We start from the raw sequence: 23,856 nt of genomic DNA, 5'->3' as shown, positions 1-23,856 counted from the left end.
GATCAGCCATATCTTTAGCTTGAATCAGCTCTTGAGAAGATCACTGAATTTAATAAGCTGCGTGTTGCACTTCATGGGCTCCCCTCAGGCCTCCGATTTAAGGCATTCAGCTTGACTGTAAGACTGGATAGGCCCATTCAAAACCCTTAGCATGATCAGTGCTGCCCACAACCCAGGTCTCCCAAGGAAGAGAACAGTCTGGGTAATAGCTGATGCACGACCCGGTTTCCCCAGGAGTTCAACAAGGTTGCCTTCTGGTTTGTCATCATTACTCCAAAACATCAATATTGCTTGGCTGGTGGATAAGCCAGGAGAGGGCACCTAATACTGGTGACTTGATCCACAGCAGCAAAACACGGGCTCTGCAGCACGGCGATACATTAGCTCCTGCCAGCAGCGCTCAGAGTAGGCTGGCATCCACCACGACTCTCCGCGTGGCCAAGCCGAGCCACAGAGCCGGTTCGGCTTCTGGTGGGGACAATCCCAGTGCCCATGGCCACCTGCCCTAACTAAATCCTACTGTTGCGCAGCTGCCCAACCCAGAACATAGGGTCCAGCCAGGCTGTCTTCAGGCCGCAGCCACAATTAGCGCACAGGTTAATTTCTGTTGGGCTCCAGGTGAAAAAAACTGAAAGAAAAAGCTCTGATGCAGGGAATTACCCTTGCCATAAAGACACAGAAGGTGGTGGCAGCAGCGGCCGTGCTTGCCCCACACATACCCCAGCTGCTCAGCCACGTGCCACCCAACGCCTCTGCCCCAGCCTCCCCAGAACTCGTTCCCCTACACGTGCCCTCTGCCGCGCCCGTCTCTCCCGCTCTACTGCGCATGCGCCCTCAGCCTCGCCCGCCCCAACTCACCACAGCTTCCCCGTTGCCCTACGGATTCAGGTGGCGCGTGCGCGCAGGACTCTCCGCGGCGCATGCGCAGCACGTGCCAGCCCCGCTCTCTACTGCGCATGCGGAGAGCGCGGTCGCCGTGGCAACGGGGACGCGCACCCGGCGCTCGTGGGGCCGCCATGTCGGACATCCTGTGCGAGTGGCTCAACCGGGAGGTGACGCTGTCCCGGCCCGTGGGTGAGCGTGCGGCGCCGGCGGGGCGTGGGGCCGGGGCCGGGGCCGGGGCCGTGCTGCTCCCCGCGGCGGGGGACGGGAGCTGCGTGGGGGCGCGGGGCAGGGCGGCAGCCGGGGGGTGCTTTCCCCCGGCGGAGGGCGGGGCTTTTTCTCTCAACGGTTTCATTTGGAGCCCCACGGAAACCGGTGCCGGGCTGGTACTGAGCTGAATTGGAAGTGGAGTAAAGCAGACATTGCTCTGAACAGGTTTCCGCGTCGAGAAGGGACCCGCAGGGCTGGGGTCACCTAGTCCGACCCATCCAAACCGCCCCGTGCAGCCAGCGTCTGAACCAGCGGCTCCCAAACTCGGACTGATTACACGCCGTCCGTTGACATCATACAACCTGGCTAATTTCCACCGGCACATTTTTCAGTTCCACCTTAAGGGCCGCCAACTAATTTTCGGCATATAAAGTCATTATAATACATCTGTTCGCGCGTACCACTGGCAGGTTGTCTGTGTCCGACTGGTGGTAGGCATACCGCAGATTGGGAACCGCTGGTCTAAAAGTGCCCAAACACAAAGTGAACCCCAGAGCTGCCACAGGTAAAGCAGGGTGGGGCAGGGCAGCCAGTATCCTGCTTCTGTGAAATGTTGTCAAGAGATGCTGGGTAGAGGGCCCAGCGCCTGCTACAGAGGAAGCAAAAACCCCCACAGTCAGTAGCAGCCCTACCCTGTGGTACAAGGCCTTCCTGGCCCCAAATACGGCGACCCTAAGTGGAGCAGCAAGACCCTCCACCAGGTTCTGGTCCCGGCAGGAGCGCTGGCGCGCCCCAGTCAGAGTCCTCAGTCAGTGCCTCTGAAGAAAGCTGCTGTTTGAAGACTAATTTCTATTACTAAAGTTACTTAAAGACATTCATTTCTTTATCAGAAATGTATCTGATACACTCAAGGTTTTACAAGAGTGATAACGAATGGTATTACAATTAAGTTTAGGTCTCTGATGTGATACAGATACTGTAACATTTTATAATAGTCTTCATTATTGATGTGACGCTTTGTATGTTGTTACTGCTGCTTGTTTCATTAACTCAGATCCAAACACATTGCCAAAAGAATTTTCTACTGGGTACCTCATTGGAGAACTTCTTCACAAATATGAGCTTCAGGATGACTTTAACCAGTTTTCACAAAGCAGGTTAGTACATTTAAGGCATAAGTAGTACACACATTTCCCATATAAATTATACAAGATTTTTGTTTTAGTAATAAAGATTTCTTAGTGCAGAATAAGTAATTCATCCAGTATCTAGCACATGCATGTAGGCATTTTTTGCAATGCATTTCTCCCTTTAAAATATAAGGAAACATAGGACTAAAAATCCAGATTGTCCAATGAGGTACTTAAATGGAGATTATGTGAAATTTAGGATCTGGACACTAATACTGGTATAATCTGCTTTTACACCAGGGTAGATATGGAGTGGACATTCTGTGTATAGCTTTACATAAGTAAAAGCCAGTTTTGGATAAAGTTACCCCTTAAAAAGTCATGAGTACCCCAGCATGCAGACTAGTAACATGAATTCATGTTATTAATGTGTCCTCAGCCCAAATCAGTTTCATCCTAGGTTGAAGTAGGCTGTCACCTACAAAAGCTGATACCCCTCCGACCCAGTCTTTCCCTTTTGCCTGATTTCAGATTAACAGAACTTCAGATTGATACAGAGAAAGGGAGCTGGCAGTCTGGCTCCTAAGTGGGTGGGGGACCTAATGTGAAGCCAGAGACAGATGCTTTAACTCCAGAGCAGGGTGGAAATTCAGACACACCTTTGTGTCTACTGTTACCTACTGGCTAGCTCTAGATGGTTCCTCACTCAGCATCTGAGTTTGCAAGTTGCTCTTTGAAGGTACCTGACCCTCTCTAGTTACTGTATAAGCACCTGTGGAGTTTTTTTTTTTAATTTCTCCATAAGGCATTAGGCATTACAGCACCTAAGTGAAAGTGCCTGAGGATTATTTCCCTATAGTATGTAGTAGTATGCAGAGCACTATATAGAAGCAAGGCGGAAGGTAGGACAGGGTGGCACTGTAGAGACTAATCAATTCAGAAAGGCATGAGCTTTTTTAGGTGACAAACTACTTAATCAGATGCTATGAACATGAGCGTCTGATAAAATAGGCTGTTGCCTGCAAAAGCTTATGCCTTTCGAAACCAGTTTGTCACTACAGTGCTACTCTGCCCTTCCTTCTGCTCTCACACAGCTAACTACCTCTCTCTCTACATAACAGTAGCAAATTACTATACTTTATATTATGTTTTTTTAAATCATTTAGGGTTGCAAACGCTAAACTTAACAATTTCTCTCGTTTGGAACCAACACTTCAACTCCTTGGTGTGCAGTTTGACCAGAATGTAGCCCAGAGCATCATGACAGAACAGCCTGGGGCTGCAACCAAACTTTTGTATCAAATGTATATTGCTCTAGAAAAGAAGAAAAAGGCAGGGCTTACTGGAGTAGCCATGGAAACAATGAGACCTGCAGCACCTGCAAAGCTCAAGTACATTGAGAGTACTTTGTATCGAGAGGTAGGTGAATTAAGTATGCTTGACATACATATCATTAGATATTCAATAGAGTAAAATGCAGTACCCTTACCTGTACATCTTGGATCACAAAAACTATGCAAATCCACTTATTGGAAACCTTTCTTCAACACAGGACTGTCCAATTTGTGAAAGGCCAAGGGTTGCATGCCACAAGCACAACCCCTCCCACACACGGCTGGCTTCCCCACCCCTTACCACACTGTACCGCACAGCAGGCAATCCTTCACTACACTTCACAGGTGCTTCCATCCTGCACAGGAGCTCCAGGCCCCCTGATTCTCCCAGGCTGTGGGGCTCCATTGGCTCTTCGAACTGCCCTGCCCCACTCTCAGGGGGGAGCAGGAAGTGGAAGCTGGAGAAGGGAGGGGGAGCCTGGAGACTTTGATTGCAGCAGCGTGAGTGATGGGAGGAGTAGCCTCTGGACCAGGAAGCTGGGGAAAATGAGTATACTCCTAGCAGGCTGGATGCTTCCTGTGGACCACCAGCTGGACAGCCCTGGTTCAACATATATTACGTGTGTGAAAAAAATATACTGTATTTTCTCACATACAGCATACACTTTTCCCCCCCCAAAAATCAGCTGCTGGAAATTGCAGTATGCGTTATATGCAAGAAATACAGTAAGAGCAGTTTCTGGTGGTTACGAGCAAAAGGGAAAGTAAAATCTATGCAAGACTCAACAGCAGTGCAATGAGCAGGCTTGTCTCCCTAGCTGCTGCTACTCAGCTACATACTACACAAAAAGATTTTTTTTCTTCATTTTACCTTTCAAAAACAAGATGTGGATTTTATTTTGGGGTGTGTTGTATGCCATAAAATACAATATTGCTTTGGCCTGGTCTCTCCAAGATATATGCCTAGTTTTCCCTGCACCTTGTTGATTCACAGAAATGTCAGTCCACTTTCACTTTCTTTAACCAGATCTTTCCTTAGCTGCACCCTTCTGATTTTCTCCTGCTTTGAAGTACAGAACAGTGCAGGCTAATCATTTTGCAGCAATTCCTTCTTACACTTTTTCAGCAGCCTCTCTTGCAAACTGTAGCACAGTGGAAAAGTAAGTAAGCTAATTTTGAATAAGTTGGTTCTTGGAAGGGTAAATCATTGCACATAATATTCCCTGCTCTTGTAACTGGAGTACTTCCAGTACTTGAATGAGCTTGTAACTTGAATATCTCTACATTATATTCCTGACTCAAGTGTAGACCTATCACAAAATTAAGCAAAACACGGAAGACTGAAAGTGAGTCATAGTGGAGAAACATTTTTTAACTTCATTGGCAGTGCTCACACTTCTTTATCAGGATGAGCAACTTCAAATAAATTATATACTGTGAATCAAGTTCACCTAGATTTATGTACTTTGTTGGCATGAACCTCACCATAAACCCACAGTGGCAGGAAGTTCATCAATGAGAATGGGAGCAGCACCAAGCAGCCATCGTACCCATTCATCAAGAATGTTATATGTTGGTGGCACAAACCAGGAGGTACAGTTAGGCCACAGTGAGTAGCACCTGCCAGCTAATTGAGCACATGTTCAAAGAAACATTTTCTCTCCTGGTTTTCAACAGTCTTCACCAGTTTCAGTGAATCTGGCCCTTTCTATTAAAATATTCCACTGTGTCTTGATGTTCTTCTTTGTATATCAGTACATGGGAAATGCCTATTTAAATATCATTTTCTGAAATGCTTTAGAACAGTTTTGGGTTCTGGCAATAGTTTAAATGGTTAGTAGAATGTTTGTGTTACTGCTTCTTACTCTTGGATATTTGGAATGCTATTGCATTTTAGCGTTTGAAGAACTTAACACCACGGCAGACTGACTTGAGACTGCAGCAGGTTTCAGAACATTTTGAAATGAAATCTAAGAACATGGAAGCTAAAATAACTCGTGTACACATTGTAGAACAACAGAAAGTTCAAAAACTACAGGAGGAACAAAGAGTGCAAGACCTTGAAAAGGTAAGAAGCCAAATGTTTTTTTTTCATACCAGGTCCTCAGTTCTTTAGATGCATTTTCTTAAGGTTAAGCATGTGATCAGTTCTATTGAAAATTATTAATTGGCCTTATGTTACTCCTATGCAATCTCATGTTTATAAAAAAACATAAAAAATGGGTAATGCTGGTGACGGGTATTAAAATATTATTAAGAAACGCAGGCCTGGAAATTCTGTGGAGTAAGCAGCAGTAGTAGTGTGTCCTATGGCAGCCAGAGCCACTGAGTCAGCAGGATCAGTGGCTGTGGGGGTTAACACCATTATTACTTGTCCCACTGTAGAATTCCCATGTTGGGATCCCTGTTGGGAATGCCTTTTGGTTTCAACCTGGTGAGCAGCGGCAATGTTAACCCATGGGAGCTGGTTGCTCCCAGCACTGCATTTCCAAGTTGAGATCCCTGTTGTGGATGCCTTTCTGCAGCAGGGCAAGGAAGGAGTGGCAGTGTTGTCAGCATGTGAGGGTTAACACTGCTGCCACTTGCCCTCTGTGCCTGGATGAATGTTGTGTGGTCAGCAAAAAGCTCTGTGGTCAGGTTAGAGCTTGTAAATCTAAATGAGCTGGACAGTCCTGATGTAACCAATAGACTTTTTTATAAGACACTTAAAACATTAATATTTAGAAAATGTATATTTAAATAACAGGATAATTCACAGTGTGCATATATTGCCGAACTTCAAATGGATTATTAGGGAAGATGACAGAAGGCAAATATTGCAACTTCACACACCTTGTGAATTTCAACATGAAATGCAACATTGCTTGTGTGACAGAAGAGGCTAAGTGGGCTAAGTTCCTGCAGTTCCAATGGGGAACACTGGGGGGTGGGGGGGGGGGCGGGGGGCTCAGAGTTAATAGGCTATGCTGCAAATAGTTTCATAAGTAAGATACCTATATACATACCCTTTTCACCCCATGGGGAAATGGCAATCTGGGCCTGGCAAGCCAGGCCCAGAGACTGCTGCTTGATTGGAACCAATTAAGAGCACTAAACGGGAGTTGCCTATACTCTCTACCTCTCCCAGAGCCTCACTCTTTCTCCTCTGGCCCAGTCAGCTCCACTTGCAACAAAACAGTTACAAAACTATAGTAACCTGGAGGACCACATTCACCCAATATAATTAAATATTAAGTCTTGGAAAAAAACAAGCACTTAGCGAAATCCATTCACCCATAGGAATGAATGTAACTATAGGTAATTGGTTACCATGGCTTCTGGCCACCACTTCTTGTCACCACTGCCTTTCCTCATTAGCCTGCTGGCCGCTCCAGTTCCACGTGCCAGCCTGGGCCTGCATTCCTGCTGCCTCACCCTGCTGCGTCCCTGCCAGCCCTGGCCCTGGGCACCAACGCAGACCCTGTGCTGATGCCCGTCCCCCCTACTCACCACTTCTCACCACCTCTCCCCACCCAGCCACCTGCTGGCCCCATGTGCCAGCCTGGGCACCAGCACTCCTGCTGCCCCTCTCTGGGCATGGGCCCCTGGCCCCGCATTCTTACTGCCCCACCCTGGGTGTAGGCCCCTGTTGGCCCTGGCCCTGGGCACCGGCGCAGGCCTTGTACTCCTCCCTATCTCCGCTGCTTCAGCTGATGAACTTAGGCAATGGAGCATCCCACAGGAGCAGGGTGGATGTTTGCAGTGGCTGGGAGCAGGGGGGTTTGCAGTGTCCCCACTACATGCGTGGTCAGCTGTAAACCCCACCCCACTCCTGGCTGGCTGGCTGGCTGCATAACGACCCCTCCCTCCCATGGGACGCTCCACCACCCCATCAGTCTGTATTCAGCAGCCATGCCTGGCTTCTCCCCACCCCCCATGCTCATGCCCACCTCCCACTCGCTGCCACTCACCGCATTTGCTGCTGCTGCTGCCACCGCTGCTTCTCCCTGCCTTCCTGCCAAAACTCGCTGATTCCACTGAGCACTAAAGCAAAACTCACTGAGCGCTCAGTGAAACCAGGCATCAATTTTAAATGAGCGTTATAGCGAAATAGTGCTAATCACAACCACGTTGAGCAGGGGCTGCCTGTATGGAAAAAGTAGTCCCAGGAAGGACAGAAAGGAAGGTCCCAGAGCAGGCAAGGAGAAAGTCCCAGCGAGGACAAAGTGGGGTCTAAGGAAGGACAGAGAGAACTGGAATCGCTCAAGAAAGACTGTTTGTATTGAAGCAGTCTGCTGTGCTATTTGGGGACATTGGCATTCTGATACTCCTTTCTGAAAGATGAAAACATCCCCCACTTTCCACAAGTTGACCAAAAAGAAAATGTTTTTGGAGGAGGGAATGCTACAAGTCACCGGGGAAGTCAGGGACTGAGAAGAGCTAGGGTCTCAAAACCAGAGGCATGCACTTTGAGAAGTTTAGCTGTGTGGTTAGTACATTTTGCAATTACCTCTTAACCCAAGTGTTATTCCATATCAGTTATATAGTCTTATGGTCTTAAAACTTTGTCTCATTTTTCAGACTGATTCTTGTTTCACAGAGCATTGTCTAATTATTCACATTCCTGCCTTTGCTTTCTATTGTGATTTCCAGCATTAGCCTAATTCTTATTTCACCTAAATCTTTAGCTTCATTAAAATCTGTATTATGTGCACAAATCATGATGTAAGCAAATAACATGAAGAGTCTTACTGAGCCTGTAAGCAGGGGTATATCCAGGGCAGGGTGTGGTGGTGCAACCCTTCTGCCACTGCCAATATCTGCAGTGTAGCTTGGCACTCTGCACAGCCATTCCCTGCAGCTGGAGCCCTCAGGCTGGCAGGGGATACAGGAGACTGGGCAGAAAGTAGGCACAGGATGGTGGGATCCATCCACTGCTGCTGATGTCCCTGGCTGACCCAGGCATGAGGTGAGCCCCAGAGTTACTCCTGCCTCACTCCCACCATAGGAAGTGACTTCCTCTTTCTGTGCCTGCTCTGTGCTGCTTCCCCAACCCCATGTCCCCTGTTGATTGGGAGCAGGTGCTACTGGAGGAGGAACCTGTTTGCTGCTGCCATGCCTGTCCCCAGATGACGCAGGCAGGGGAGGAAGCCCCAGAGCCTCTCCTGCCTTGCTTCAGCTGAGTTCTGCAGGGACTGGCTGCATGGGTTGCCAGACACAGCTGGGGATGGTGGCAGTACTTCTAGCACCTGTTCCTAGTCAGCAGGGGACACGGAGCAGGAGGGAGGCAGGTGCAGGAAAGAAGAACCTACTCATCACTGCTGTTGTCCCCAGCTGAAGCCAGCACCCTGGCCATCAGGTGAGAGGAACTTCCCCTGCTGCCAAGTCAGCAAGAGACAGTGGCAGCAGGGGGCAGGTTACCCCTTCCTGTGCCTGCTCCCAGCCCTGGTTCCCTTGTGTCCCATGCTGTACAACTGCCCCTTGCCCCTATCCCCCAACCACTATCTGAGGGGCAGTGTATCTCTCACCCCTCTGTTCTGAATTCTAGATCTGCCAGTGCCTGTAAGTATAAGACAAATAAGGAAAGAAAGAAAGAAGTACTTTATGTATCTAAAAATAAAAACAACATTTTAAAACCTTAAAATAAAAGACACACTGCTATTATGTTTGACACTTTTTCTTTTTTTTTTTAAGTTCTCTTTGACCATCAAGTGGAAAGTGCCTATTTTCCACCCTACTTCAACCTTACCTATGTATGCCTCATCTAATACAGTCCACTTGACTTTGTCCCTTTAGTCTCACTTCCTGACCTATGCAGTTTCAGCAGTTTCCCAGTTCATATTTACATTTGTACAAAAAGGACTGGAAAATTGGTGCTTTATTGCGTTTGAAGTACTGCTGGGAAATGTCAGATGGAACAGTTGTAGTTTCTAGAGAAGAAAAGGTTGTTTTAGAAGAGAATAGGAGGCCCTTCAGTGTACTGTTGCTTATGAACTCTGAGTAGCACTTCAGTGTCAGTGGGGGACCGCATTCTTAATTTCTTCTTTTGTCAATTGTTGATTCAGAAGCATTAATCTGAGATTCAGCTTTTATAGTTTTATTCAGTTTAAAACTACATGCTTTCTGAGAGAGAGACTGAAGGATTGTTAAATTTGGAAAAGTAGAAGTGAAACAAAACTGTAAGAAATAGAAGACAACATGGGAAGGATGGTGAAAGTTAATGCCAGATTGTGTCAAGGATAAATGAAAGAACTCTATTTTAAAATATGAACCCATCAGTAAATGTTGATAATAATGTTAAAATGTTCAAAACTTAATTATTAGAAAATCCTGCATTTGCTGCATCAGTAGCCATCCTTTGGGCAAAAACATTGTTATTTTCTGTAATGGAGTTCAGTAAAAAAAGAAAAAAAAAGTAGTGAGACACACACAGCTAAATTATACTTTCCCCTCTGTGGTCTTACAAGACGAGAAAAGTCCAGAGAGCAGCATGTCCCTGAAGGGGCGTGCAGGGTTGGTAGCATTGGCAGCTTCTGAAAACGTATATATGCATGGGGTTGACATGAGATGGTGATCGGACCTCTACATACCAGCAAAGATGACCAGCCAGTTTAAGTGTTGGCTGCAACTTGGCAAAGATGTAACACGGACAAATTCCTTGTGAACTTCTGTCATGGCCTTATGACCCAGAAGGCATTGTGAATTGAGAACATACTATCCTCAGTTATTACTGCTGAAAAGTATGCCTCCCTCTAAACCTGGAAAGCCTAACTGCAGCCATAGTTTGCTTGTATGTTGCCAGCATTCTTGAGCAGTCAGGAGGTGTTACCTTTTTTAAAGCAATTTAAACTTTAGCTTAGAGCCCCTTTTTTTGTACAAAATAAAAAATTGCTTTCTATACATGTTAGGGATACACAAAGAAGAACTGAAAATATGATCACTAAGATACGACTTCCTTGTAGGCAAGATAGAGATACCCCCTTTGTACATTATTTTCAATCTCTGATTATTAAAATAAATTGTTTAAGCAAGGTTTTTTAGCATTATACTTAAGAGTAGAACATGTGTTTTTAATATATTTTCTTTTTATAAAAGTATTTCTCTATGGATAAGGGTTTTTGGTTGTAGCTGTGTTGATTTAAGGACGTAGACAGGCAATCTTCTTTGGGTAGGTTTGATATTGTTTATTAGACCAACAGAGTAGTTAGAAAAAAGTTCTTTGCAAGCTTTCGGGCAGAAGCACCCTTCTTCAGGCATAGGGAGTCTCTGCTGTTTTGAGATTGTGCACGTGGTGCCCGCTGTGCCCCGCTCCCCCGACCCCAAGCAGCCCCTTGCAAGCTGGAACACTGCTAGCCTGCAAGGGGAAACCTGGATCCGTGCACGATGCTGTGAATCTGGAACAAATGCTGTCCTAGAGTCTTGCAGCCTGGGACTGGGACTTCAGGGTCCCATTCTAGGACTATCCTGCCCAATTAGGTATGGGTGGTCACCCTAGGCTCTACACTGAGGGCCCTACCCATACCCTCATGGCCTCCAAACCACTCCTTTCAGCCATGTCTGTTCCTCTGGTATAAACAAAACCCAAAAACATGAGTGCCTACTCCAAAACAAAAGGCTCCCCTCCCAGGATTAATCTCGCCCTGCAGAAGCTCCACCCCAACGGCCTGAGCACTTCACTGTTCCTGTTTGGGATTCAGGGTTTCTTTCAGCTTAGAGTCCTTCCTCTGGGCCACTTGTCCTGGCTATCTCCTGGAGTTCTGCCTCCTGCAGCTCCTACAGCCCTTCACAGGCTCAGGCCCCGTGATTATACCTCTCTTTCTGGGTCACCTGACCCTCAACTTCTGCCCCCAGGCCTATCAGTCACTACTTGCATCTGATATGGGTGGCCATTTTATTCTGGGGCTCTTTGCCTGCATTAGCATGGCTGGGGGTTGGGGAAGGCCAGTTACCTCTGGGCTTCCTCTCTCCTTTATGAATTACTTCAATGCATGTGTAACACTAGAATCATAGAACTTAAGGACTGGAAAGGAGCTTGAAAGACCTTAACCCCAGTGCTTTTTCCTGCCTAGAGCAGGGGGTCAGACTTGATCTACAAGGTCCCTTCTGACCCTAGAAATCTATGAAATAGATCATCAGGTCCAACCCCCTGCTCTGGTCAGGAATACTGCTGAGATCAAACGGTTCCAACAAGGTGTCTGTCCAGTCTCCTCTTGAAGACTTCCAAGGTTGGGGACTGCACTACCTCCTTGGGAAGTCTGTTCCAGATTCTGGTCACCCTTACCGTAAAGAAGTTCTTCCTTACATCTAACCTGAAACCATCCTCTAACAGTTTATGACCATTGCTCCTTCTCCTCCCCTAGGGTGCCCTAGTGAACAGTTTTTCTCCCAGCTCCTTATATTCATCCCTTACATACTTATAGACGGCCACCAAGTCCCCACTCAGTCTTCTCTTCCCCAAGCTGAACAGTCCCAGATCTTAGTCGTTCCTCATAGGATTTAATTGAACATCTTTGTGTTTAGCAACGCATGTCAAGGAGGAGACAAAATGAAATAATGGCCAGAATTCAAGCAGCTATTATACAGATTCCAAAACCACCACCAAACCGTACCCTGAAAGCTATTGAAGCCCGAAAAATATTAAAAAAGAAAAAAGAAGCAGAGGTAAGTGTTGGCTTTATTATTTAGTACACTGAATTGTAACTGCCAAGCAACTTGGGATAGAAATCCACAGTGGGATATAATGTGCACACATAAAGTCACTGACTGATTGCAATAAAGTTACACTAGCAACAAACAGAACTAATGCAATGGTGAATCAGGCCAAATATCAAGGATTAATTTAGGACCTGGTTCTGCATTTTTAATTTAAGGAACAGTCCCACTGCCATCAATGGAAGTTCTTTTTAAATAAAAAGTGTGTGGTCATGTACTAACTTAATCCTTGTTTTAGGATGTAGTCCAATTGCACTAAATACAGAGGACATTTAATGAAATTTGAATCAAACCCTTAATTTTTTCCTGCAATTTGTGGTTGTTGTACTTGTACCTGGTACTGTATCCTATAAAAGCTTATCTTTTACTAGCCAATTGCCCATCAAGAATGACAGGGAGGGGAGTGGGGAAGATGGAGCCCTGTGCCCCCCTCTCCCCCACATGGGCCCGCTCCCCGCTTCCCTCCTGCTTCTTGGGATCTGGGCCTGCTCCCCTGCCTCCCTGCTGCAGCGGCAGGGGGAGGGGAAGAGTGGGCCTGGGCCCAATGCAGGGGAGCACCAGGCCCGAGGGTGGGGAAAAGCTGGGTTGCCATGGCAGGGGGCAAGCAGCAGGCCTGGGCCGACTTGGCGGCAGCCGGAGGAGGGGAGGTGCAGGCTCAGGGCTGATGCGGGGGAGGAAGCCCGCTCCTTCCCTCCCCCTGCTGCTGCTGCATCAGGCCAGACCGGACCAGGCCAGGCCCACTGCTCCCCCACCCACCGCCATGGCGGGCCATCTTCTCCCCCTGCTCGGGCTCACTCCTTCCACCTCCCCCTCCCCCAGCATCAGACCTGAGCCTCACCTCCCCACCCCCGCTCAGTCCCGTGTCCCCGCCATCATGGCGGCTCACTGCTGCACTTCTACCTCCTCTCCAAATGCTTATTTGCACTATGATTGGCTGTTTCAGTCAGCCAGTCAGTGTGTGAATAAAGCATTATGGACAGACAGACAGATTAAGGCTTTTATAATATTAGGATTATAGGAACTGTAGTAGGATTTAAAATTGACAATTGCCTTAAATCAAAACCAGGCAGAAGGCAGAGCAGGGTGGCACATTAGGGCATTTTCACATGTGTTTTGGGACACTGCACCAGGTGCCTTAATGAGTGAGCTGTGCTAATTAAAAATGCCTATGTGTCATGTGTATCAGTGTCCTCTCACTGAAAAAATGGTGATGGGGCGCTTTGAACTAAAGCTCATTGAACGTGTTTTATTTCAAAGTGCACCGTCACCATTTTTTCAGTGTGGGGATGCACAGGGACACTGATACATGTGACACAGAAGGTTACCGGAGTGCGTCAATTTCCATGCTCCAGCAGGCTCAGTTAATCGAGTCTGCTCTGATGTGCCAGCGCATTGGAGCAGGCTCCCTTCATGTCTGTAGGAGCCCTTAGACACTAACTGGTTCAAAGAAACATGAGTTTTTGGAGGCAACAGCCCTTGTCAGATGCTTCCTCTGCCTGACCTCAGAGTAACACAGCTCTTCACCTCTGAAATCAAACCCACGAATGCTGGTAGTTTTTTGCTGCACTCTTTAGTTCTACTCTACTGTCACATTAAAGCCCCCTGTTGCAGTGTGCTTCATGGTTAAGATCCTGGATCCTCACATCAACCTTCTGAGTTACAGCATGACCCCAAACCAAACAGAAGTTCAATGTTGGTTTCAGGGGAATGTAGCTGGGGCTGGGAGCCTGCAGCCAGGTTCCCATAGCAACAGTCACGGTTCTGTGCCACGGTTGCTGTTTTCAGAATGGGAGGGGGGGACAGGAAGCAGAGGGAGCTCATTTTTGGGGCTCCCCACCCCATGTTCATCCTCCAGCGGGGCTGAAAAACCACCATACTGAACTTTCTCTGCTCCCTTTCTCCTCTCCCATTCTGGAAACAGCAGAGCTCAGGGAGCTCTGCAGACACAAGTTATGAAAAACGCTACATCTTGAAATGTCTTTATCTGATACCTCATGCAATGAGGAGTCAGATTTTCACTCAGTCAGCCATTTTTTAAGATGTTTCCAGCCGTGCACTTATGTTTGGTCACAGCTATAAACTGCTTTATGTGGGCAGACTGGGTGAAAATTATCACTTTTGTTCATACCCTTTATCTTCTGTTATCCCTGAGCTAGCTGAGGCATAATATGATTTCAGCATCATGTCATCTAAAGTGACATTAAAATTTCTCTACATAATGTTTACGCTGTAAACACAATTTTATAATGGTTGTATCCATCTTTGCTTTTTAGGAAAGATAATAACATTGAAATATTCATGCTTGTTTTCTTCTTTAGGATATGCACAAAGAGATTAAGAAGTTTGAGAAGTTTATGAGGAAAGGGAGTCCTGCACCTAGCAGCAGCCAAGTCTCAGGCAGGTAATTCATAGACATTAGGGGCTGGAAGGGACCTTGCAAGACCATCAAGTCCTGCCTCCCTGCCATAGGCAGAAAGTCTGCTGGGATCAAATGACCCCTGCAAGATAAGCATCCAAACACCATTTGAATGAGTCCAGACTAGGTGCATTCACCACCTCTGTGGGGAGTCTCTTCCAGACCCTGGACACTCGGACCGTAAAGAAGTTTTTCCTTATGTCCAGTCTAAATAGGCCTTCCAGAAATTTGTGGTTGTTAGACCATGTTATCCCTTGGAGAGCCCTGGTGAACAGCTGTTCTCCCTGATCCTGGTGTACCCCCCCTTAGGTACTTATAGGCTTATGTACTTATAGGCTGCCATCAAGTCCCCACAAGCCTTCTCTTCTCCAGCCTGTCCTTGTAAGGCTTGCTGTCTTGGTCTTTGATCATACGGGTGACTCTCCTTTGGACACTCTTAAGCTTATCCACGTCCCTCCTGAAGTGGGGGGCCCAAAATTTGATTTACATCAATTGTGGGTCTGTTTCCTGCCCCCTGGATGCTTTGCGTCCTGTCTGACGGGGTGACCCCTTTGGACAGGTGGAAGAACGACACAAAGTAATTGTTTAGGAGACTCGCCTTTTCCTGAGTGTCAGCTGCCCCATTTGATTTAATAGGGGTTCAGTGTTGCGACTTCCCACATATCTGAAAAAGGACTTTTTGTTGTCACTGATTTCCGTTGCTAGCCTGAGCTCAGTATCTGCCTTGGCTTTCCTGGTCTGCTCTCTACAGGTGCGGTCTGGTGCTGTGTAGTTCTCCTTGTTGATGACTGCTTTTTTCCATCTGGCATAGGCTTGTCTTTTTACCTTCAGGAAGCCCAAAAGTTCCCTATTGAGCCAAGGGGGCACCCCAGCCCACTGACTGCACTTCCTTCAGGGTGGGATGGACTTTCCTTGTGCTTCAAGGATTACATTCTTAAGGAACAACCATTCCTCATGGGCTCCCCTTTCTAAAGGCCCATGGTCTCTGAGTGCCTGGTTGACCAGTCTCCTGAGTTTTTGAAAGTTGGCCTTCCCAAAGTTGAGAATTTCTATTTTACTGAGACACTTGCCCACCCAGCATTGAACAGAAAAAGTGATCAGTTCATGGTCATTGTCATCAAGCTTCCCCTTGACCCTCAGATCATTCACCAGATCATCCCCTTTGGCCAGAACCAGATCCAGCAGTGCCTTTCCCCTAGTTGGCCTGTAGACCTCTTGCATTAGGTAGAGGTCATCAATGGGAAGAAGCTATGCAACCAGTCAGATTTGGCTGTGTGCTCTTCCCACAAGATGTTGGGGAGCTTGAAGTCCCCCATGACAACCAGAAATCTGGAGCTTGCAGCCTCAGCCAGTTCCCTATTGAATTCTCGGTCCAGCTCTTACTCTTGTTTGGGAGGTTTCATAGATTTCATAGACATTTGGGCTGGAAGGGACCCTGGAGGATCAGAGTCCAGCCCCCTGCCCAGGGGCAGGAATTCAGCAGTGCTCATACGATCCCAGCAAGATAAGCATCCAAAAGTGTCTTGAAGGTGTTCAGAGTAGATGCTTGAACCACCTCTGGTGGCAGTCTATTCCAAACCTTGGGGGCTCAGACAGTAAAGAAGTTCTTCCTTACGTCCAGCTTGAAACAGTCGCAGAGGAGTTTGTGACTATCCGATCTTGTCATCTCTCATGGCACTCTGGTGAACAGGCGTTCCCCCAGATCCTGGTGAATACCCCTAATAAACTTATAGGTGGCCACCAGATCACCCCTGAGCCTGCGCTTTTCCAGGCTGAAGAGTCCCATGACTCTCAGCCTCTCGTAATAAGGTCTGTTTTCCTGACCTCTGATCATGTGTGTGGCTCTTCTCTGGACTCTCAAGCTTCTCCACATCCTTCTTGAATTGTGGAGCCCAAAACTGGATGCAGTACTCCAGCTGCGGCCTCACCAAGGCTGAGTACAACGGGAGAATGACGTCCTGGGATTTGCTTGAGAAGCATCTATGGATGCAAGCCAGTGTTTTGCTTGCTTTACTAGCCGCAGCATCACATTGAAGGCTCATGTTCATCTTGTGGTCAATCATGACCCCCAAGTCCCTTTCATCTGTAGTGCTAACCAGCATAGCACTGCCAAGCACTGTAGTGCTAACCAGCATAGCACTGCCAAGCCTATAAGCATGCTTCAGGTGTTTCCTCCCAAGGTGGAGAACCTTGCATTTTTCGGTGTTAAACACCATCAGGTTCTCATCCGTCAACCACAACCCACTGGGTCCTGCCGTGGAGCCAATTCCTAGCCAGTGGATCGTGGTGAGGTCGAGGCCACAGTTAGCCAGTTTTGTCAAGAGGTGATCATGGGATACCAGATCGAAGGCTTTTTTAATGTCAACATATATATTTAATGTCAACATACACCTATGACTTAGTGGGGCTAACAGAGACCTGGTGGGATTCATCCCATGACTGGGCGGTACATATTGAGGGCTATAGATTGTACAGAAAGGACAGGTCGGGGAAGAAAGGGGGGGGGTTGCACTTTATGTCAGTGAGCAATATACATCAACCCTCATCAAGACAGAATCCAAGGCTGAGGAAGTAGAAGGATTGTGGGTTAGGCTACATGGGAGGCAAGGAGAAAGGGATTTGGTGGTAGGGGTCTGTTACAGACCCCCACACCAAGGGGAAGAAATAGATGCGGGGCTCCTGAGGCAACTCTCGGAGACCATAAAAGCTAAAGAGGCGGTAGTCATGGGGGACCTAAACTACCCGGACATCTGCTGGGAGACGCAGACAGCAAGGTCCCATCGCTCACGCAGGTTTCTAACTTGTGTACAGGACCTCCACCTGACACAGGAGGTGTATGGTCCCACTAGGGGGAATGCCATACTGGATCTGGTATTGGCAACGGGAGATGACATGATAGGGGACCTCCAAATCGGTAGCTATCTGGGAGACAGTGATCACCTTATGATAGAATTCAACATAAGACGGCGAGTGGGTAAGGTAACTAGTAGGGTGAAAGTGCTAGACTTTAGGAAAGCTGATCTCATTGCACTCAGGCGATTAGTCAAGGACGCACTGCAGAGTAGGAGTTTTGATGGGATGGGTGCCCAAGAAGGGTGGCTGTGCCTAAAGGAAACGATCCTTTGGGCACAAAGCAAGACGATCCCCGAGCGAGGCAAAAGAGGGAAAGGGGCCAGGAGGCTTCCATGGCTGACCAGAGAAATCCAGGGCAGCCTAAGGGCCAAAAGGGGAGCACATAAAAAGTGGAAACAGGGAGAGATCACCAAAGACGAATATACCTCCTCTGCTCGTGCTTGTAGGGAGGCAGTTAGGCGGGCCAAAGCTACCATGGAGCTGAGGATGGCAACCCAAGTAAAGGACAACAAGAAATTGTTTTTTAGATACATAGGGAGTAAAAGGAAGGCCCAGGGAGGAATAGGACCCCTGCTAAATGGGCAGAAGCAATTGGTGACAGATAGAGGGGACAAGGCTGAACTCCTCAACGAGTTCTTTGCCTCAGTGTTCCTAAGCGAGGGGCACGACAAGTCTCTCACTGGGGTTGTAGAGAGGCAGCAGCAAGGCGCCAGACTTCCATGCGTAGATCCTGAGGTGGTGCAGAGTCATTTGGAAGAACTGGATGCCTTTAAGTCGGCAGGCCCGGATGGGCTCCATCCGAGGGTGCTGAAGGCACTGGCCGACGTCATTGGAGAGCCATTCGCGGGAATATTCGAATGCTCGTGGCGCACGGGCCAAGTCCCGGAGGACTGGAAAAGGGCTAACGTGGTCCCCATTTTCAAAAAGGGGAGGAAGGAGGACCCGGGCAACTATAGGCCGGTCAGTCTCACCTCCATCCTTGGTAAAGTATTTGAAAAAATTATCAAGGCTCACATTTGCGAGAGCCCGGCAGGGCAAATTATGCTGAGGGGAAACCAGCATGGGTTTGTGGCGGGCAGATCGTGCCTGACCAACCTAGTCTCTTTCTATGACCAGGTTACGAAACGCCTGGACACAGGAGGAGGGGTGGATGTCGTATACCTGGACTTCAGGAAGGCCTTCGATACGGTATCCCACCCCATACTGGTGAACAAATTAAGAGGCTGTGATGTGGATGACTGCACAGTTTGGTGGGTGGCGAATTGGCTAGAGGGTCGCACCCAAAGAGTCGTGGTAGATGGGTCGGTCTCGACCTGGAAGGGTGTGGGCAGTGGGGTCCCGCAGGGTTCGGTCCTTGGACCGATACTCTTTAATGTCTTCATCAGCGACTTGGACGTGGGAGTGAAATGTACTCTGTCCAAGTTTGCAGATGACACAAAGCTATGGAGAGAAGTGGACACGCCGGAGGGCAGGGAACAGCTGCAGGCAGACCTGGATAGGCTGGACAAGTGGGCAGAAAACAACAGGATGCAGTTCAACAAGGAGAAATGCAAAGTGCTGCACCTAGGGAGGAAAAATGTCCAGCACACCTACAGCCTAGGGAATGACCTGCTGGGTGGCACAGAGGTGGAAAGGGATCTTGGAGTCCTAGTGGACTCCAAGTTGAACATGAGCCGGCAGTGTGACGAAGCCATCAGAAAAGCCAATGGCACTTTATCGTGCATCAGCAGATGCATGACAAATAGGTCCAGGGAGGTGATACTTCCCCTCTATAGGGCGTTGGTCAGACCGCAGTTGGAGTACTGCGTGCAATTCTGGGCGCCACACTTCAAGAAGGATGCGGATAACCTGGAGAGAGTACAGCGAAGGGCAACTCGTATGGTCAAGGGCCTGCAGACCAAGCCCTACGAGGAGAGACTAGAGAAACTGGACCTTTTCAGCCTCCGCAAGAGAAGGTTGAGAGGTGACCTTGTGGCTGCCTATAAGTTCATCACGGGGGCACAGAAGGGAATTGGTGAGGATTTATTCACCAAGGCGCCCCCGGGGGTTACAAGAAACAATGGCCACAAGCTAGCAGAGAGCAGATTTAGACTGGACATTAGGAAGAACTTCTTCACAGTTCGAGTGGCCAAGGTCTGGAACGGGCTCCCAAGGGAGGTGGTGCTCTCCCCTACCCTGGGGGTCTTCAAGAGGAGGTTAGACGAGTATCTAGCTGGGTTCATTTAGACCCAGCACTCTTTCCTGCTTATGCAGGGGGTCGGACTTGATGATCTATTGAGGTCCCTTCCGACCCTAACATCTATGAATCTATGACATCAATCTCTTCCCCCTTGTCCAAGTGATAGGTCACCTGGTCGTAAAAGGAAATGAGATTGGTCAAGCAAGACCTACCAGCAACAAACCTGTGCTGGGTATCCCTCAGGATATTGCTGTCAGCTAGCCTGTATAGGTTTTTAATAGACTCTCACAGTTATGTCCCATTCCCCATGCTCCCCCCGTATTTTAACCCAGAGTGTCTTGAGTTGACCTCCATGTTTGCTAAACTCAGTTTGAAGAAGTATATTGCTTCCTCATGTAGACAGCTACACCCGCAACCCTCTTCCCAACACAGTCTCTCCTGTACAAGGTATAGCCTTCTATACCTACAGACCAGTTGCAGGTGGAGTTCCACCAGATTCCCGTTATCCCTATGAGATCATAATCATTGTCATTCAGGAGTAGGGCCTGTTCCTCTTGCTTGTTCTCCAAACTCCTGGCATTTGTGTACAGGCAGCTGAGCCTGCTGTGGGAAGCCCTGGTCTTCCCTATGCACTGGGGCATGACTTTTCCTTGGGCTGTGTTTGGAGTGGGTTCCCTTGGGCTACCTGGTCAGTTACTACTGTGACTTGTGACCTGGGCTAGAACTGGTAGTTGATACTTGATGTTTATACCAAGTTAACACTGATAAAACTGTAGTACTGTATTTACTTGAATACAAGACAAGGCCCTGCCACCCATCAACATGAGGGAAAGAAGCCCCTTGTCTTAGAATCACATAGAAGAAAAGCATATTAAATACATTGTCTATTGTTGAACTGCTGCCACAAACAACATGTACTTTATAATAAAACCAACTATAAGAAGTTTGTGGCTGGGTGGGGGTGAATAAGAAAATCTCTCTCCCTGGGACTCACCTGCCACACTTTGGAATGATAGAAGAATAAGAAGTTAATTCCCCAAAGAGAGAGAGTGTAGTAAATCACCCCAGAAGCAGGATAAAAGAAAATTGGTTTATTAGTAACTTCCCCACAGGTTGTGGAGCACCCTAGCTGTTTGCACAGCTTGTGGTCTCCCTTTTCTCTACCACTGTGCAGCCCACTCCCCCAAGTCAGTCAGCTCCACTCCAGTCCCACTCTCTTTTCTCTTTCCTGTGGTACCAGCAGATCCTTTCTCTGTGAGACCTTTTCTCAAACAGTAGGTTTCTCCTCTCTTCCTCACCTCCTTACTTCACTGGTCACTGTGGTTACCTACACCCAGGTGGCCAGTCTCATCTGCAAGCTGCTCCAGCGCTGGATCTGCCACTCCTGGTGTCCCTGCTGAATCTCTCCACGCTGTATGCTAGGGGGCAAAGGAAAACCCCTTGCTGTGGACTTAAGTAGCTTCTGGCTCCTAATCAGTTAATAGGAGTGTAGGTTGTAGCCGTGTTGGTCTAAGGACATAGGCAGACAAGGTTCTTTGGGTGAACCTCATAGCTTTTATTAGACCAACTTAAATAGTTGGAGAACAATTTTTAAGCAGGTTTTCGGGTTCAAAAACCCTTCATCAGGCTCAGGAAGTTTCAGCAGTTGGTGTGTGCTCTTTCTGGATGGAATGGAACATAAAGAAGCCAGAGGCTGGGCTGGTATTCATACATCACCCTAAACACAGCAAAAAAGCTGTACAGCCAAGCCCTCAGATACCACTGAATTTGCACTAAAGAGAACACCCGAGATTGCCACCTCACCAATCTTAAAAAGGCTTTCACCCAACAAGGACACTCCTCCAGAGAGAGAGAGAGAGAGAGAGAGAGAGAGATCGCAAGTTTGAAAGAACCACCTGGATACCATGTGAAGAACTGCAGTACAGAAGAAAAACCCCCACAAATCGCGCACCGCTGGTTATGATGTATCACCCCTCCCTCAAACCATATGGAAAATCCTCAAACAATTGCAACCCGTACTAGAAAGAAACCCTATTCTTAAAGAGATCTTCCCAGCGCTACCCATCCTAGCTGTCAAACAAGCACCGAACCTCGCCAACCTCATCACCAGAAGCAAACTTCCTCAGACCCATTTGGTGTGTTCTGGATCTACACCATGCCATGACAAGAAATGCAAAACCTGCCAACACGAACAGAGCCATCAGCATTCCCTGATCTTACAGCTGCACCTCCAGAAATGTAATATCTCTCATTCAATGCACCAAATGCCTTGATGGAAAGTACGTAGGAGAGACCAAACAACAACTGCGCACCAGAATGAATGCACACCAGAAATCTATCGAAGACAGATTTCCCTGTCTTTGATAGATGTGCCTGTGGGGGCACATTTCTCACAGGAGGGCCACTCTCTCTCCAATCTCTCAGTCCTGATCCTCAAAGGAAACTTACAAAACACTTCCCAGAGACGAGCCTATGAACTCCACTTCATCAACCTCCTGGATACTAAAAATCATAGACTAAATATAGACATTGTTTTTATGATACATTATAACCTGCCTGACATCTGACTCCCCAGGTATTTCTACACTATTCATCCCCGTTCTCTCTTCCCCACCTCTGCCCCCTCCCCCCCAGCCTCTCTCTCACCCATTGACTCCTCAATCTACATTTTCACTGCCTGCCTGTCTTGTATGCATACCAGACCAGCCTCTGGCTCCTTTACTTTTCATTCCATCCAGGAAGAGCACACACCAACTGCTGAAATGTCCTCTGCCTGACAAAGGGTTTTTGAACCTGAAAGCTTGCTTAAAAATTGTTCTCCAACTATTTAAGTTGGTCTAATAAAAAATAATCAAGTAATATTCACCCCAGGTGCGATCCCCTTCCAGACTGTGTTTATTAAGTAATTAACTTTTCCCTGTCCCTGACCTGACTACTTGCAACTTAGTAACATCAAAGGAACCTTCGCCCTGTTACAAAGTTGATTAAATTCAGCCAGCACTGAGGGTAACTGTAAAGTACATGGGCCATAATGTGCAAATATACAGATGGGAAACTTTCTTTTCTAGTATGTGTGGCCTTTAAAAAAAACCCCCAAAAACAAACTAAACAGATGAGTGTTCCCTCCACAGGAAACTGGCATTGGGCCTGGAGGTACTGCGATACCAGGCCAGCACTGGAAGGACCAATGCCAGCCCTGACACTTTCCCCTTGGTGCCAAAAATCCTACATGTGATCTTAGCCAAAAAGGCTGAGATGCTGATAGGAACCTACCACATGTTTGTTTGTTTGTTTGTTTGTTTGTTTTTTCTGGAAAATTTTTCATGTTCCAAGTCAAATTGGACAAATCAATTCCAAATCCATGAGTCATGTAAGAACTAAATAGGGGGCACGAAGAAGGTACCCGGTAACGCGGGGCCTCTGCAAGACACGCTAGGAAATCCGGTTGTCGCACCAGACAAGGCTAACCTATTTAATGATTTCTTTATCTCCATTTTCCTGAGCAGGGACCAGATCAACCCGTCCGCCAGTACCCCTTCAGGCCCTAGGGGAGGCACACACAGGCCTAGGGTCAGTGAGGATCTAGTCAGGGAACTTCTGAAGCGACTGGACGTATTTAAATCAGCTGGTCCTGACGACCTCCACCCCAGAGTGCTGAGGGAATTAGCAGAGGTCATTGTGGGACCCTTGGCACCGCTCTACGAGCACTCGTGGTGCTCTGCTGCAATGCCAGAGGACTGGAAAAGGGCCAATGTGGTTCCCATTTTCAAAAAAGGGAGGAAGGAGGACCCAGGGAACTATAGGCCAGTTAGTCTTAGCTCGATCCTGGGTAAGCTTTTTGAGAGAATTATCCTGGCGCATGTCCACAAGGGGCCAGCAGGGGAGGTTATGTTTAGGGGTAACCAACACAGGTTAATTAGAGGCAGGTCCTGTCAGACCAGCTTGGTGGCCTTCTATGACCAGGTCACAAAATCCTTAGACTCGGGGGTAGGAGTGGACAGTCTTTCTGGACTTCAGGAAAGCCTTTGACACTGTCTCTCACCCCATCCCCATTAAAAAACTAGGGGACTGTGGTGTCGGCACCTACACAGTCAAATGGGTCACTAACTGGCTGGAGGGCTACACCCAGAGTGGTGGTGGACTCATTTTCGACCTGGAGGG

General features: G+C 47.8%; 1 protein-coding gene across 6 annotated transcripts in view; it reads left to right on the top strand.

Annotated features, from left to right (window-relative positions):
- The first annotated feature begins 966 nt into the window (after nt 1-966).
- SPEF2 (sperm flagellar 2) overlaps nt 967-23,856 on the top strand; it is a 188,962-nt gene continuing 166,072 nt past the window's right edge. For 2 of the 6 annotated variants that reach the window (XM_019496052.2, XM_019496051.2), the window contains exons 1-6: nt 968-1,074; nt 2,147-2,249; nt 3,389-3,641; nt 5,454-5,624; nt 12,056-12,196; nt 14,566-14,648. In XM_019496052.2, coding sequence (XP_019351597.1) covers nt 1,017-1,074; nt 2,147-2,249; nt 3,389-3,641; nt 5,454-5,624; nt 12,056-12,196; nt 14,566-14,648 — 809 coding nt within the window. In that variant the 5' untranslated portion in view covers nt 968-1,016. Of the gene's footprint in view, nt 1,075-2,146; nt 2,250-3,388; nt 3,642-5,453; nt 5,625-12,055; nt 12,197-14,565; nt 14,649-23,856 lie in introns of all 6 variants that reach the window. The other 4 variants (XM_019496053.2, XM_019496056.2, XM_019496055.2 and 1 more) reach the window with 4 other exon arrangements.

The sequence above is a fragment of the Alligator mississippiensis genome, chromosome 3, assembly GCF_030867095.1.
Source record: "Alligator mississippiensis isolate rAllMis1 chromosome 3, rAllMis1, whole genome shotgun sequence".
Taxonomy (NCBI): domain Eukaryota; kingdom Metazoa; phylum Chordata; order Crocodylia; family Alligatoridae; genus Alligator; species Alligator mississippiensis.
This window is presented reverse-complemented; position numbering and strand designations above follow the sequence as displayed.